The 13,324-nt window shown below is 53.1% G+C and overlaps 1 protein-coding gene and 1 long non-coding RNA gene across 10 annotated transcripts in view; one reads left to right on the top strand and one right to left on the bottom strand.

Annotated features, from left to right (window-relative positions):
• SIK3 (SIK family kinase 3) overlaps window positions 1-10,252 on the top strand; it is a 237,401-nt gene extending 227,149 nt beyond the window's left edge. For all 8 annotated transcript variants that reach the window (XM_048217347.2, XM_048217345.2, XM_048217346.2 and 5 more), the window contains 4 exons: window positions 5,185-5,348; window positions 6,244-6,376; window positions 7,249-7,415; window positions 8,101-10,252. In XM_048217347.2, coding sequence (XP_048073304.1) covers window positions 5,185-5,348; window positions 6,244-6,376; window positions 7,249-7,406 — 455 coding nt within the window. In that variant the 3' untranslated portion in view covers window positions 7,407-7,415; window positions 8,101-10,252. The remainder of the gene's footprint in view (window positions 1-5,184; window positions 5,349-6,243; window positions 6,377-7,248; window positions 7,416-8,100) is intronic.
• Window positions 3,775-11,787, bottom strand: LOC130544562 (uncharacterized). 2 transcript variants are annotated; one of them, XR_008960942.1, is made up of 3 exons: window positions 11,578-11,787; window positions 9,383-9,772; window positions 3,775-8,484 (listed from the first exon to the last, which is right to left on the bottom strand). It is a non-coding gene; the product is annotated as an uncharacterized LOC130544562 (long non-coding RNA). The 2 variants fall into 2 exon arrangements; XR_008960941.1 differs by lacking the exon at window positions 3,775-8,484 and having other exon boundaries at window positions 9,272-9,772; window positions 11,578-11,763.
• Between the last annotated feature and the right edge of the window lie 1,537 nt (window positions 11,788-13,324).

The raw sequence follows: 13,324 nt of genomic DNA, 5'->3' as shown, positions 1-13,324 counted from the left end.
TATGTGCGTATATCACAATCCCTTTTACGGTAGAAACCATGGCTCCACCATCTTTTCCTGCTTTAACCTGACATGATTCTATTCTTTTAAAAACTTGAGAGCTCACACTGTTACCTTACCAAAGAAACCACCAGATAATTTGCTGTCGCTTTTGCCAATAGAGGTTCTAATGCTAGGTCCTCCCCCTCCCCACCCCGCCACAGGCCAGTGGGGGAGGCTCGTGCTTGTTTATCTCTTTGGGCAGAAAGGAATGCCTGCTGTCCCTGAGTGATCCTTCCATCTCCGTGCAGTGACCACACTAGTCCCAAGGCCCTTCATCTGTTATTCCCGTGACAGCAAATTCGGCAGTTTACTGAATGACTAGCTTGCACAGGTGGTCTTGTAGGAGCTGCGGGGAATGCAGGGATGGAAAGATACAGAACCTGCCCTCAGGGAGCTTACACTCTGCTGGGGGAAGGAAGACATGCTCAACAGCGTTAGCTTGAAGCGCTACAGAAGGAGTGCTGTAAGGTGTAATTATTAAGGAATAGAGCTAGGGGGATCTTCCTAAAATTTCGTTGGGCTACATGAACAGGGATCAGTGGTGATAGCCCAATAGAACTGAAGGCCACGTGGGGCTCCTGGGTGGCGCAGTCGTTAAGCATCTGCCTTCAGCTCAGGGCGTGATCCCAGCATTCTGGGATCGAGCCCCACATCAGGCTCCTCCGCTAGGAGCCTGCTTCTTCCTCTCCCACTCCCCCTGCTTGTGTTCCCTCTCTCACTGGCTGTCTCTATCTCTGTCAAATAAATAAATAAGTAAATAAATAAATAAATAAATCTGAAGGCCACGTATCCGTGTCCACAGTTACCTATTTCCTTTGTGGCCCTTGCTACCGGTCAGGACGGGGCCAGGCCCTGCCGGGGCGCCAAGCATGGAACATGCCAGAGGCGTGTCTCGAGTGTGGCGAGCTTCCAGCGCTGTCCATGCCCCGTGCTGCCTGTGATCTCCCTTTTTGGCCGCTCCAGAACGAGAAAGGAGGTTTATCTCCCTTCTGTGCCATTAAGTACATTGGATTTTTTTACTTTGCAAATAAATAAGGACAACAGCGTAACGGGTTTACACAGAGAGATTGCCAGCTGAACTCACAAAGAAAACCACATCCTCCCCGCCCCCCAGCTTTGTCAGCTTCAGCAGTATTTGTGGACTCAGGCCTCACAGAGGGGTGAAACTGTGACAGGCTGGGCGGGTTCACCCCTCAGAACCTTGGAGAGGAATAGGCACACATGGCATTTGGCTCTCCTTTTCTCTTAGAGCCCAGTAAATGAGTAAGGGCGAGTCAACATTGACAGATTCAATAGAGAGTTGTGCAAGCCGCCCCGGAATCCCCGGGGCAGGGGGGCGGTGCGCACGGGGCCCTCTGTGTCTGTGTCCCCGCGTGATCGCATGGCCACCCCCGCACTCTCCCCGCCTGACTTCGGTCAGTACCTAGAACGCTGCTGCCAGAGGTCCTCTCTCCCCCATTATTTCTGTCGCCTTCGGTGAGCTTGACCTTTCCTCTAGCTGCTCAGGTGGCAGAAGCTGCAAGCCACAGACTGGAGCCCGGATTTCCTGTCCCTTGGTCAGTAGGTTAGTTGCCTGACCTGCCTGCCCCCCCACACACACACCCCTCCCATGGATCTGCAGGTCTCTGTGGAGTGTACCAAAGGACTGGAGACTCAGGACTCAGCATTCTTACTCAAAAGGATGCTTGACTCGTGTAATCCCTTACAGTTTATTAAGAGCTTTTTACCTGCGGTATCTTTGGAGGCCGCCAACATTGCTCATTTCTCAGATAGGGAAATCCTTTAGATTATGTGTGGGAGCCAGGCTGTGCTCTGTCGGGGATGGAGCTGGACCCTGACTTCGAGTTTTCTGATTCCCGGGCTTACCTTCTTCCCGTCACGCCTGCTTCCTCACCTCCCATTCCGCACCGTGCCCACCTAGCTGCCAGGCTGCAGTTGCCGGCCCTTCCGGCTCCTTGGCCTGTGCATTACACCAAAATTTTGTCGCCTAACTCCTATTAATCTGCTTTGTTTCATCTGCTTTTTAACTTACATTTTTCTCTCCTAAACCGGAGGAAATTCAACCAATCTCCTAAGCCAGTCTCTGGAAATTAAAGTGTCAGTAACTCCCTCGTTCCCATACACATGGATAAATTGTCCCCACAATTCTGGAAGCAGGGTTTCCTTGCTTGTGTTTGTCGGCTGGCTCAGTATGCCCTGTGCCCTCAGAACCAACACCTCCGGAATGAGTATAAGTGACCCCAGGCTTGGCTGAGCTCTCACAGCGCACCGAGCACGTTGGGACCTGCGGAGTGAGTCCTGCTTTACCGACACACTGAGACCCAGGAAAGGGGGCCTGCCCGACGTCCCACTCCTCAGGAGTCCTGGGGAAGCCGCGATTCAAGCCCATGCCTCCCTGACCCCAAAGCTTGTGCTGCTGAGCTCTAGGCTGGGGAGTCAGGAAGGCTCACTGCACGATCTCCCAAGCAGTAGCTGGCTCCGCCGTGCTGGCCCCGAACATGAGGGCTGGGAAGAGCGCGACAAGGGGGACAGGGTCCGCGTGACCTTCCCAGCAGCAGGACCAAGACAAGGGTGGGTGTTTGGGTTTGGAGAAACCCCATTCTCAGGAATAAAAATAAGTCCAAAAAAAGAGAGGGAAAGGAGACTACAAACTCTCAGAGGTGGGAAGGAGCTCACCATCAAGATGCGGGGCACGTACATTCTGTTAGCTTGGCTCCAGCCTCACGTCTGGGGACATCTTTCAGCGGGGAGCCCTCGTGTCGTCTTGGGCGGGGCAGGGGTGCAGCGGGCGAGGTTTGCAGCCGGCTCTGCGTCCAGCAGGAAGGAACCCCAGGGAAGTGAGGGGATGGTGTGAGCGGCCAGAGAAGAGAAGACAGGCGTTAGGAAATACCTCGAAAAAGCAAGCGCTGCTGTTTGTGGAGCTTCTTGGCCAAGCAGACCACAGAGCCAGTGCCGCACCACTTCCTGCCCGTGGCTTTCGCTGCTCGTGGGGCGAGCGCGAGAGCCGTGCCCGCGGAGAGCAATCGGGCGGCCTGGCTGAGATGAGTGAGGACTGGCCCACACCGCGAGGCCCGGCCAAGGCTTTCTTTTGTCTTCTCTCTTCTGGCTTTTAGCTTTCAGTAGCAAAAGAATTGGCTTCTAGCTGTTTCTTTGGTCTCTTTGCTCAGAGAACTTCCAGAAGATCTCTCACTTGCCCTCGCCTTTGGCAGTTGGGAAGCTTCCCTCCTCTCCTTTTGCTCCTGAATACGTTGCATTACCAGCCACATGCACGTCAGTTGGGGCCCCTCCCTTCCCATCCTATCTCAGCCCCTGAGCCAGGCCTAACCTCGACTGTTGCAGGAGACCTTTTGAATATGGAGACCTGAAACCCTTTACCCAACACTCACGCAGTACATTTTACTTTCATTATTCAAATAAATATTGGAATGGCACAGTTAGCGTTAGGGCTGTGTCTCCTATTAACAACTTTTTAAAAACCTGGTCTTGCCAAGGTAGAGTTCATCAGAAGATAAGCCCAATGCCAAGGAGCTTTGACGGAAAAAAATCGAGCAAGCAAACAAAACATATGTTCAAGGGCCAGGCTCTTAAGGACTGGAGCCAAAAGTGCTACCCAGGTGCGGCCCTGGTATTGTTCTTGACCACTCTTGGCCAAGAGGAAATATTCAATCCTCTCAAACTCTCTTCTCTCCAGAATCCAGTCCATAGGGTGCATGACTCTGACAAGATACTAACCCATATTAAGAGAGCATTTATTAATATCTGTTAAAGAGCTAGGTATTACACACCTACTGGGTGCAGGACACTGTTCTGGAACACGGAAGGCTCACAGACATGCATCAGATACAGTTCTTGTTCTCAGAGAACTTACGGGCTAATATGAACAGCTAAAGCAAATACACAATTAAACACGGTGTTGGGAATAATGTTAGAGTAATACAGTTTTATAAAGTTTTCTGACATTTAAAAGAAGCAAAGATCTTTTTCTTTTTGAAAGGGAAAGTTTCATCAAGTTATTAACATTTGAGATGGACCTAGGAGGATGAGTTGATTTGGATTGGCTGGAATGGAAGGAGAAGCAAGCATTTCCAGGGAGAGGGAGCCCAGGGAGGCTACCTGCATGGAATTGTGAGTGGGTGGGGAAGAATTAAGTGCTCCCGTTTGACCAGAGACTAGCATGTGGGGGAGACTAGTGTGAGGTACTCACTGGAAAGTAGGCTGGGACAGCATTTGGGCGACTCTGTGAAAAGATGAAACTTTGTAGAGTGGCGGTCCTGGGATGGGGAGGAGGGGTGGTTAGTAATCCAGGCAAGAGGAGGAAGCAGTGAGATGGGAAGGGAGGGACTCAGGTGACCGACATTGCACCGGTAGATTCTGTAGGCTTGAGGTGATGTGGAACCAGGGGGAAGGAGTTAACAGGGGGCCCCATGAGCTCGCATCTGAAAGATTAGGAAAATAGGCACCCAAACAGGGCTGATGTCTGAAAGAGGACCTGGGGGAGGGGTGTTGATGAGTTTGGAGCTGGACGTGTTTAAAGTGTTAGATGTCAGCTCTCCAGGGAGAAGTATCTAGTAAATAGTTGGCATTACGGATCCGGAGCTTATTAAAAGAGCATTTCAGTAATTACCTAGAGGCAGTACAGGTGAAGCCATGAAAATGATGATATTACCAAAGGAAGTGTGAGAAGGGAGAGGAGGGCGAGGTAGAAATGCAAACTGTGGAGGAGCCATGGACGCAGCTGGGGGCAGCAGTTGCAAACGCAGAAGAGGGGCCTGGGCTGGTGCGCCGAGGTGGAGGCCAGGGAAGGAGAGAGAAGGCATCTATGGGACAGAGGCCGTTCTCCCGGGATAGAGGTTTCTGAAAGCTCCAGGAAGGAGGTAGGTTTGGGAAACACAGACTGTCAAGTCAAGAGAGGAATGAAAGAAAAAGAAAAGGTTCGATGTGATCCAGCCACCCGCCATGGATGGAATTTTTCTCAGGAAGGTTTATGATCGCTCCATTACTGCCGTAGGACTTGGGGTTGGCAGGTGGGTCCACGGGGTCCTCACCATGGCTCATTGTCTCTGGCAAGACATTTCTTTGATGGGAGTTGACAATGTTGGGAGAAACTCGAGATCTGCTGACCCTATTTTGCTGTCTCCTCAGAGTCGGTCATAGGGAACTGCATGGATAGAAGTTCTCCAGGACAAGCAATGGAGCTGCCAGATCACAACGGACTCGGGTACCCAACACGCCCCTCTGTCAGTGAGCACCACAGGCCCCGGACCCTCCAGAGACACCACACGATCCAGAACAGTGATGATGCTTATGTATGTTGGCCCCTCCTTCTCAGAAGTGGGATCCTACCAGTCCCAACCTTGACAACAGAGCTTAGTAATGTGGGGTCGCATCTGCCTGTCCATTTTTTCTCAGCCAGAGTCCAGCACCTCTGGGGACCAGGCAGGCATGTCTTTGAATCAGCCTCACAGACTAGTCGAATCTGCGCCCACAACTTTAGCCTGAGGAATCAAGAGTAGTTGCCCTCTGTTCCTTCTGGGCTGAGTTCTTGAACTTCTCCCCAAACGGTCTAAGCTCCAGCCCAAGCAGATGAACCCATAGGCTCTTGGTTAGTTTTTGGATAGCTCCATTGAACTTATTCAGATAAAGAGAACTAATCCGGCTCAGGAAACCTTTGCTGTCCTAGGACAGACTCCTAGGGCAGCACTGTCTAATACAGGACCAAGTAGCCACGTGTGGCCAGATTTACATGTATTTAAAATGAAATAAAATTTAAAAATTTGGTTCCTCAGTCACACTAGTCACACTTCAAGTGCTCAGTGGCCACTTGGGACGGGTGGCTCTGCACTGGATGGGGCCGATGCGGAGTGCTGTCCTAAGACCAAGTCTTCGGGCCGCTGGGGATAGGTCAGATGGGTTTTGGAAGGCCGTGTCATTGCCAAGGGTGTGTGACCACCAGCTGAGGTTCACTGTGCCCTCCCCCACCCACCCCACGGGGGAAGGTGAGGCAGCTTCCCGTGCTGTTACCCCTGCAGCCTCCCTGTTTGGATGGCAACCGCAGAGGGAGTGGGTGGTCCAGCCTGGGGGGGGGTGCCCGAGGCTGCCCTTTGCTCGCGCTCTGTTCGAGGGAACCACTGTCTCTCAGGGTCACCTGAGAGCCGCACATACTCTGGTATCCTGACTTCTTTTCCTAATTGTTTTCTGCAGGTGCAGCTGGATAACTTGCCGGGAATGAGTCTCGTGGCTGGGAAAGCACTCAGTTCTGCCCGGATGTCGGACGCGGTTCTCAGTCAGTCCTCACTCATGGGGAGCCAGCAGTTTCAAGATGGGGAAAATGAGGGTAAGGGGCCTTATGCATGGGGCGCTCCTCCCCCCTTTTCACTAGTGACTTTTCTCCTCTTCTGTATAAAGGGTTCATAGGAAGATGGGAAGCCAAAGCTTCCCCAAGGGGTCTGGACGCAAAGCCCTTCCCACTTGTCTCCATCGAGAATGAGCACACAAGGGAGCGAATCTTCTGGTTGAGTGCAGGGGTATCACATTGTCTTTGTAACGCTTCGATAAGATACTGCTTTAAGAACTATTTTCCTAGTTCTGATTAGAGGGCATTGTGTTGTAAGGGGCTATGTCTCCCTCTCCTTAGCGCCAGTAAAGGGAGGGTATCGTAACAGATACAGAGCCTAGGCTTTTTCGAGTGGACAGGTCTGCAAGAAATCCTGACTTTGCCCCTTACAGGCTCCACGGACAAAGCACTTCACCTTTCTGAGCCCCCAGAGTTCTCCCCCGTAAAGTGGCAGAAACCATAGAGCCTAGAGCCTAGAGCCTAGATGGTGCAGTGAGCGTTAATCGGCTTAGTGAGTTTAAGTGCTGAGAACACTGCTGGGAGCCTGCTAACAGTACTGAGCTGCCAGCTCCCTTCAAGAGGTCAATCTTCCTGCAGGAGCAGCTCTGTCTGCTTCCACTCTGCCGTGGTCGGTAGCGCCTGGGAGATAGTAAAGCAACAGGGCAAAGTGGAACATTTGGAGAGTTCGGGAAGAACCTGGCCCAGCCCACAGACACTAAACACATGGAGAGCCTGCTATGAGCTAGAATTCAGGCCTGGCTGGCCGGCTCCGCGGGGCTCCAATTTCTCATCCTCCTCTCTCCCCCTGGCCCACCTCCCACCCCCACCCCCTGGCTCCCTGCAAATCTCCCATGTTCTTTCTGGTCTTGCAGAATGCAGGGAGAGCCTAGTTGGTCACGAGCACGCAGACCTGACTGATGGCAGCCAGCATTTAAACTCCTCTTGCTACCCATCCACGTGCATCACCGACATCCTGCTCAGCTACAAGCACCCCGAGGTCCCCTTCAGCATGGAGCAGGCGGGCGTGTAACAGGAAACAGTGAGTGTCAGCCTGGCCGGCCGACCCAGCCCTTTGGCCCAGTGCCAGCTCCTGATCGGTCCGGGGCTTCCTCCTGAGCCTGGTGGCCTGTGAACCTGATGGCACCGCTCCTCCCCCTCTCGGTCTTCGCCTTTTCCTGCTCTGTCAGATGAAGCACCGTGCAGTTGTGGGGAGCACACAGAACGCATGCGGGCCAGAGTCCCTTGGTTTAATTATGGGGTGAAGACACGTGTTGTGGGGTGCGTAGAAACATAGAAACAGGAAGTGAGCTGTGGCTTCGGAGGACAGAGGACCTCTGGCCGCAGTAATAAGGAGAAGACAGTCCTTGACCTCAGTCCTGAAGTAGGAAACCCAGCAAGAAAACGTGTCTGGCCATAGTTTTCAGGCTGTGCTGCAAAAGAATATTCCAGACAGGGATCAGAGGCCCGTGGTAGAAAACAGGTACACTGAGCAGCTTGGCTGGAGTCAGGCCTACACACACAGTAGGTAGCATGGCTTCTGTCTTTGACAACCCTGACAGAAACCCGGGAATGCAAGTGAGGCCGTCTGGCGAACCCGTGTCAGGGCCTCAGTGTGGCAACCGTCTTGAAATACCTGAGGCCGAGCGCTCCGGTCGCATGTGGTAGAAGTTTTCACGTGAACGTTCGAGCCACGCTGATGCTCCTCTCTGTCTGCTCCCTTGCAGGTTTGTCTGCAGCCCGGGGATGAAAAGGCCGACTTCAAACCGACAGTATCTAGCAGCATTGCGCCAAATTGCCATTGTGTTTCTGTCCACCCAGAATGTCGTGGCTCCTTTCCTCACATTGGTCCATCAGTGTGCGGGTCTTTTGGGTTCTGAGGGGTTTTTGCCATGTTTGCTTGTATGACCAAGTCACCAAGGAAATAAACAGGATATCCATGTTTGCCACCTTCTGTGAAAGTGTATTTGGTATATTTGAGTTGGTGGTTTGGTTTGGTTTTGGTTTGATTTTTTTTTTTTTGGTATGTGTTCTTTTGGAGGTGATTTTCTCTCTTCTTTGTTTCTCCCTCTCTTTTTCTTTTTCTTTCTTTTTTCTTTTCCCTTTCTTTCCTTCGTTGAGACAGAAGAGCAAAGCAGTTAAAACTACAGAGGCCAAGAGCCCCAGAGCCCCTTCCCCCAGCCTCCACCCACAGAGCGCCCTCCAGTCCTTCACGTTGCTGACCCACAGGAGCAAATACTGGCAGATAACAGCGCCAGAATCTTAGTGGTTAGCGAAAGGGAGAGGGGAAGGGGTGATGGCCCCTGGCACTTGGAGACCAGAAAGAGAGCAAAAAACAAAGAGCCCCCGAGCCTGGAACCTGGGAAGGTCTTTCCTGCTGGGATCCCTGGAAAACGTGTCTGGCCCAGCCAGAATCACACCAGACCGTTAGCAGGGAGGCCGAGGGTGGCCTGGCCTTGAGAGGCTGCCAGTCAGAACGTCTCAATGTGAGCTTCTCCTCCGTGTATGACTCAGCTCCCCTCTCACAACCTGGAAAGTTGGTTGCCTTTATCATCCTGCTGGTCCTACCCGCAGACTGAACACCCAGCAGTGGTACACGATGCCTGTCACCTGTCATTCTCATTGTATATTGTGCTATACAGGGGTGATTCTTCAGCGCACACGCGCGCGCGCACACACACACACACACACACACACTTTTCTCTTTCAGCCTCTTTGACACAGGCAAGAAGAACGGGAGGTTGTCTTGGGCCCTGCCTCCCTCCTAACCTTCTCCTCCTCCCCAGGCATCCCCAGCCCCTATTTTAATTCTTGATCATGTAGGAATTGTTTTGGGTAAATGTTGATATTATTGTTATTATTATTGTTGTTATTATTAATAAATAAAAACAAAAGGAATTTTTGTTTAAAAGAGAAATGTTTAACCAGATTCTGTTCTATTTGAATTGTGACTTGCACCTTTTGTTCCAAGTATTTTTTGTAGACATTGTACTTGTGAGCAGCTCTTACCTGTGCCAGTGACAGGTGCAGCGGTCTCCTCCCCCCGGGGAAGCAGCGCACACGCAGCAGCAACTGTTTGCCGCTCTCTTTGTGTTTCTTCACTGTTAGAAACCAAAGTCTTCTCTGCCGGCTGGGGGCTGGCAGAGCGTCTGCCCGTCTCCTTCTGATCTTCAAAGCAAGAAGGAGATGTTCAATATTCTGACTCTTGATCCTTTTTCCTGGGAAAGCAGAGCGAAGGGTCCCCAGTCCGCCCCTAGTCTTTCATCCTGAATTTGCACAGAAGAGAGCGGGTGTCCAGCATGGCCGTCCTGATGTTGCTGACAGGACTCCCATGCAGCTTGTCCTTCTCACGGATACTGGCAGCTCAGCTCCTGGACCCGATATCCCGCAAGTGGATTTCTGCAACGCAAGAGCCTTTCCTCGGGATCTGTCCCGCGTTTCCGCGGTCCCCAATCTCCCCTCTACTTGGTGAGGCCAACAGCTCCTCGCCAGAAGGAGGCGACCCAGAAGGCCCGAGCAGCTACCGTGTGACTTCTCTGGGCCTGTTCCAGCTCCGAGGCCCCCACCCCCTGCCCCCGCCGCCCCCTCGCTCCCGCACTCAGCCTGTTCTGTTTACATGGTACTGTGCTGATGGAAGAGCAGGCTGCCGTCCGCCAGCGGCCGCCGGGTGAGAGCCAGTGAGCCGATTAACCGTGCCATCTTGCGAACTACACTTGTAAAGATCATTGCTTTGTATCGTAGTAACCGATATGCGCCGTATATGTTGAATGTATATGAATATAATTTCCTATTTCTGCTCTTTGAAAATGTCAGAAGTATTTTTTTCTTTCTCATTTATGTTGAACGAAAAATGGATTAAAAAAGATCTCCAGACCCAAATTGTGGCATTAAGACTTTTAGTCTTTTTTCCCCCCTGGTGGGCGACTTACAAACTTACAACTTAATACCTTGGTTGGACAGGAGGGGGTTGTGCAAATAAAAACCTGATTACGATCTTATGTTGATATATTATTATTTGCCTTGTGGTTCAGAGTCTAGCTGGGAGAAGCATCCAGGTGGGTGGAGGCGGGAGGCTGAAGAGGCCTACCAAGCCTAGGGTGGAGCTTTGAGCTATCCATTATCTCACCCCGCCTTGTCAAGGAGCATTCTCTAGAAGCCTGAACTCGGCCCACACTGTGTCCCCAATCACCCAGCCTGGACTCTGCCCCCCCAGAAGCAAGCCTTTGAGTGTGCTGAGTCAGAGGGAAAACAGATTCCCCGAGAGGGTGCTTTTCAAGGAGTGGAAGGGGGTCCTCAGAGACCTGGGGCCTTGAGGTGACCGCAGTCAGCCCAGTGATGGGATTGCCAGATAAGTGTGGGGACAGAAAGGGGACTCTTCCTATAGCTGTCCTCTTTCTTCACACCTGGACTCCAGAAGGCAGGGCGGGATTTCCAGCATGGCCCCAGGCCCGGCTAAGAGAGAGCTGGCTGAGGTGCTTCCGTGAAGAAAGACTACTGGAGCTGGAAATACTGCCTGGGTGTGTAGAGAGAAGAGTAGGAAGACGGGACTTAAAAAAGCTTCGGCACCCATGGTGGTCTAGACGGTCACGGTGGGACCGTTGAGGACAGAAAGAGCCTTCCAAGAAGGGTCTCCTAGAAATTGTCTGAGTGTGCACACGCCCACAGAAGTCCCGAGCGAGCATCGCTGGAAGCACGCAGGGACACACCCAGGTGCCTTCCACACCTCGTAACCCCGTCGCCGCGGCTCCACCCCCGTGATCAGCCAGGGCGCCTTCGGGCCAAAGGTGGGATGAACTTCGAGAGGAAGGAGGGTGCTGTCCTCCTGGAGAAAGGCTAGAGACCTGAGCTCTGGAAGGTAGAAGCCATGCCCACAGATCCTTCCCAGCCCTTCCTTCTGACCTTCTGCCGGCCCCCACCCCACCCCACCCCGACCACTGAGGCAAGCTCTCAGACGGCCGGCTGCCTGCCGAGGCGGCAAACCCCAGCTTGTGCTGGCCACAGATGGGCCGCCTTCACCTCCGTCTCCCGAGCAGGGGGGCAGCAGAGAATCGTGTTTGGCAGGTGCAGGCCCCTGCCCCAGGGCCTAAATCGGGGCTCTGTCACCAGGACCTGCGACAAAATTGCCAAAAAGGAATTATGGGGGTGGGGGCTCCTTCCACCCCTGCTCCGTCTGAACATCCCAAGAGCAGGTTTCCCGTCCTGACCTGCAGCGCCTCCTGTCCGTCGACCGTCCTGAGCAGGGTCTGTGACAGACGGCCAGAGGCTCCAGAGTGAGTTACCCCTGGGTCTCCTTCAGGCCCGCTCCTTCAGATGCCCCTTTACCGTCCTGGTGACCCTTCCTTTCGCGTGCCAGTGTCGTTCATCAAGCAAATACTTGTTGAGTGTCTGTTATGTGCCAAGCCTAGCAGGGGACAGAGTCCTTCCAGGTGTAGACTGACCAGTATGACATGGGGACGGGAATTGTGAAATGAGTCCCTAATCATTCTGAGCAAAATCCACTCCTGCAGTCAGCTAGCAGCTCGCCAGCATGCATCGGGAGTAAGGGGGCCGGGGCCAGGCCCCTGGTGACCATCTTCAGAAACGGTCACTCTGGGAGTCCCAAGATCAAGGAAAGAGGGTGTTGGGACTCAGGGCCCACACTGGTGGGCCTTTCCTAAGCAGCTAGTGCAATCCACAGGCCCTCGAGGCCTCCCACAGGCTGGCCCCCGGGCTGATTCTGACATGCCCAAAGCCTGCCTTCCCTCCGAGATCCTAGTAATGAGGGGCTTGGGCTAGTCTGAGGCAAACGTCTTACAGCGAAATGGAGTAGACAGACACACCAGTGAGCAAGTACGATGAAAAAGAAACACTTGCTGCTTGTGGGGATGCTATCAACAGCCCTCCCTAGCCTGACGCCTTGAGATCCCTGAGCTGGGAAACCAAGGAGGCCCTGATCAGAACACACGGGCCAGGGGAGTCGGGGGCCCCACTGCTGGTGGCCAGCTGGGCCTCCTGACTCCGGCTCCTGACGGCACCAAGTGCTAACGGCTGGAGGCCTCGGGCGGCCCTTGACAGCTCGGAGCGGCTGTCTTCTCATACGCAAGACAACAGAGAAAATATCTGGCTGCCGGGTCTTCTAGGGCTGACCATGGAAGTGCTTTGGCCACTAAGGAACTACACAAATGTTGGAATTAGGCTTAGCCATAATAATCATTTCATGGGGCGCCTAGGTGGCTCAGTTGTTAAGCATCTGCCTTCGGCTCAGGGCGTGATCCCGGCGTTCTGGGATCGAGCCCCACATCAGGCTCCTCCGCTGGGAGCCTGCTTCTTCCTCTCCCACTCCCCCTGCTTGTGTTCCCTCTCTCGCAGGCTCTCTCTATCTCTGTCAAATAAATAAATAAAATCTTTAAAAAAAAATCATTTCAATAATAAACCAAACTTTAACAATGGCGGGTAGCTTGGAGTCCAACAGTAAGCTTCTGAGATTCCCCCATGTGCTGACTGGGACGAGCTCTACCCCCAGAAAGAAAGGAGCCTCTCTTGGCCTGAGACACCCGTGAGCTGCCCCAGGAGGGGACCAGCCTCCCCCCCAGCCCCAGCTCTTTAAACCACAGGCAGAAAGCTGGGCCAGCCAAGTGGCAGCCCAGGCAGACTGTTCAGGGAGAGCAGTTCCCACTCTGCAGGGCCCCATGGACCTCTGCGGCTGGGTCAGTCCAGGAACAGAGGTCCCGAATCCCAGCATCTGCAAGTCAGGGCCACACAGACAAAATGTGAGTCCTCGCCACGTCTGCTTCCAGAAGCCGAGGTCTTCGCTCCAGTCTGACAGTGTAAGTGTGTTCACCGGGAGTGAGGGGAGAGAATGCCAGAAATTGGGATTCGGGGACACAGAATAGTTACTAAGTGCCAGCTACCTTCCAGTTTTGCCACAGATGTTCAAATGCAGTGCTTGAAACAACACGCATTTATTACCTC

The sequence above is a fragment of the Ursus arctos genome, unplaced genomic scaffold, assembly GCF_023065955.2.
Source record: "Ursus arctos isolate Adak ecotype North America unplaced genomic scaffold, UrsArc2.0 scaffold_22, whole genome shotgun sequence".
In the NCBI taxonomy this organism is placed as follows: Eukaryota; Metazoa; Chordata; class Mammalia; order Carnivora; family Ursidae; genus Ursus; species Ursus arctos.
The sequence above is the reverse complement of the archived record's forward strand: the minus strand, read 5'-3'. Positions and strand labels throughout refer to the sequence as shown.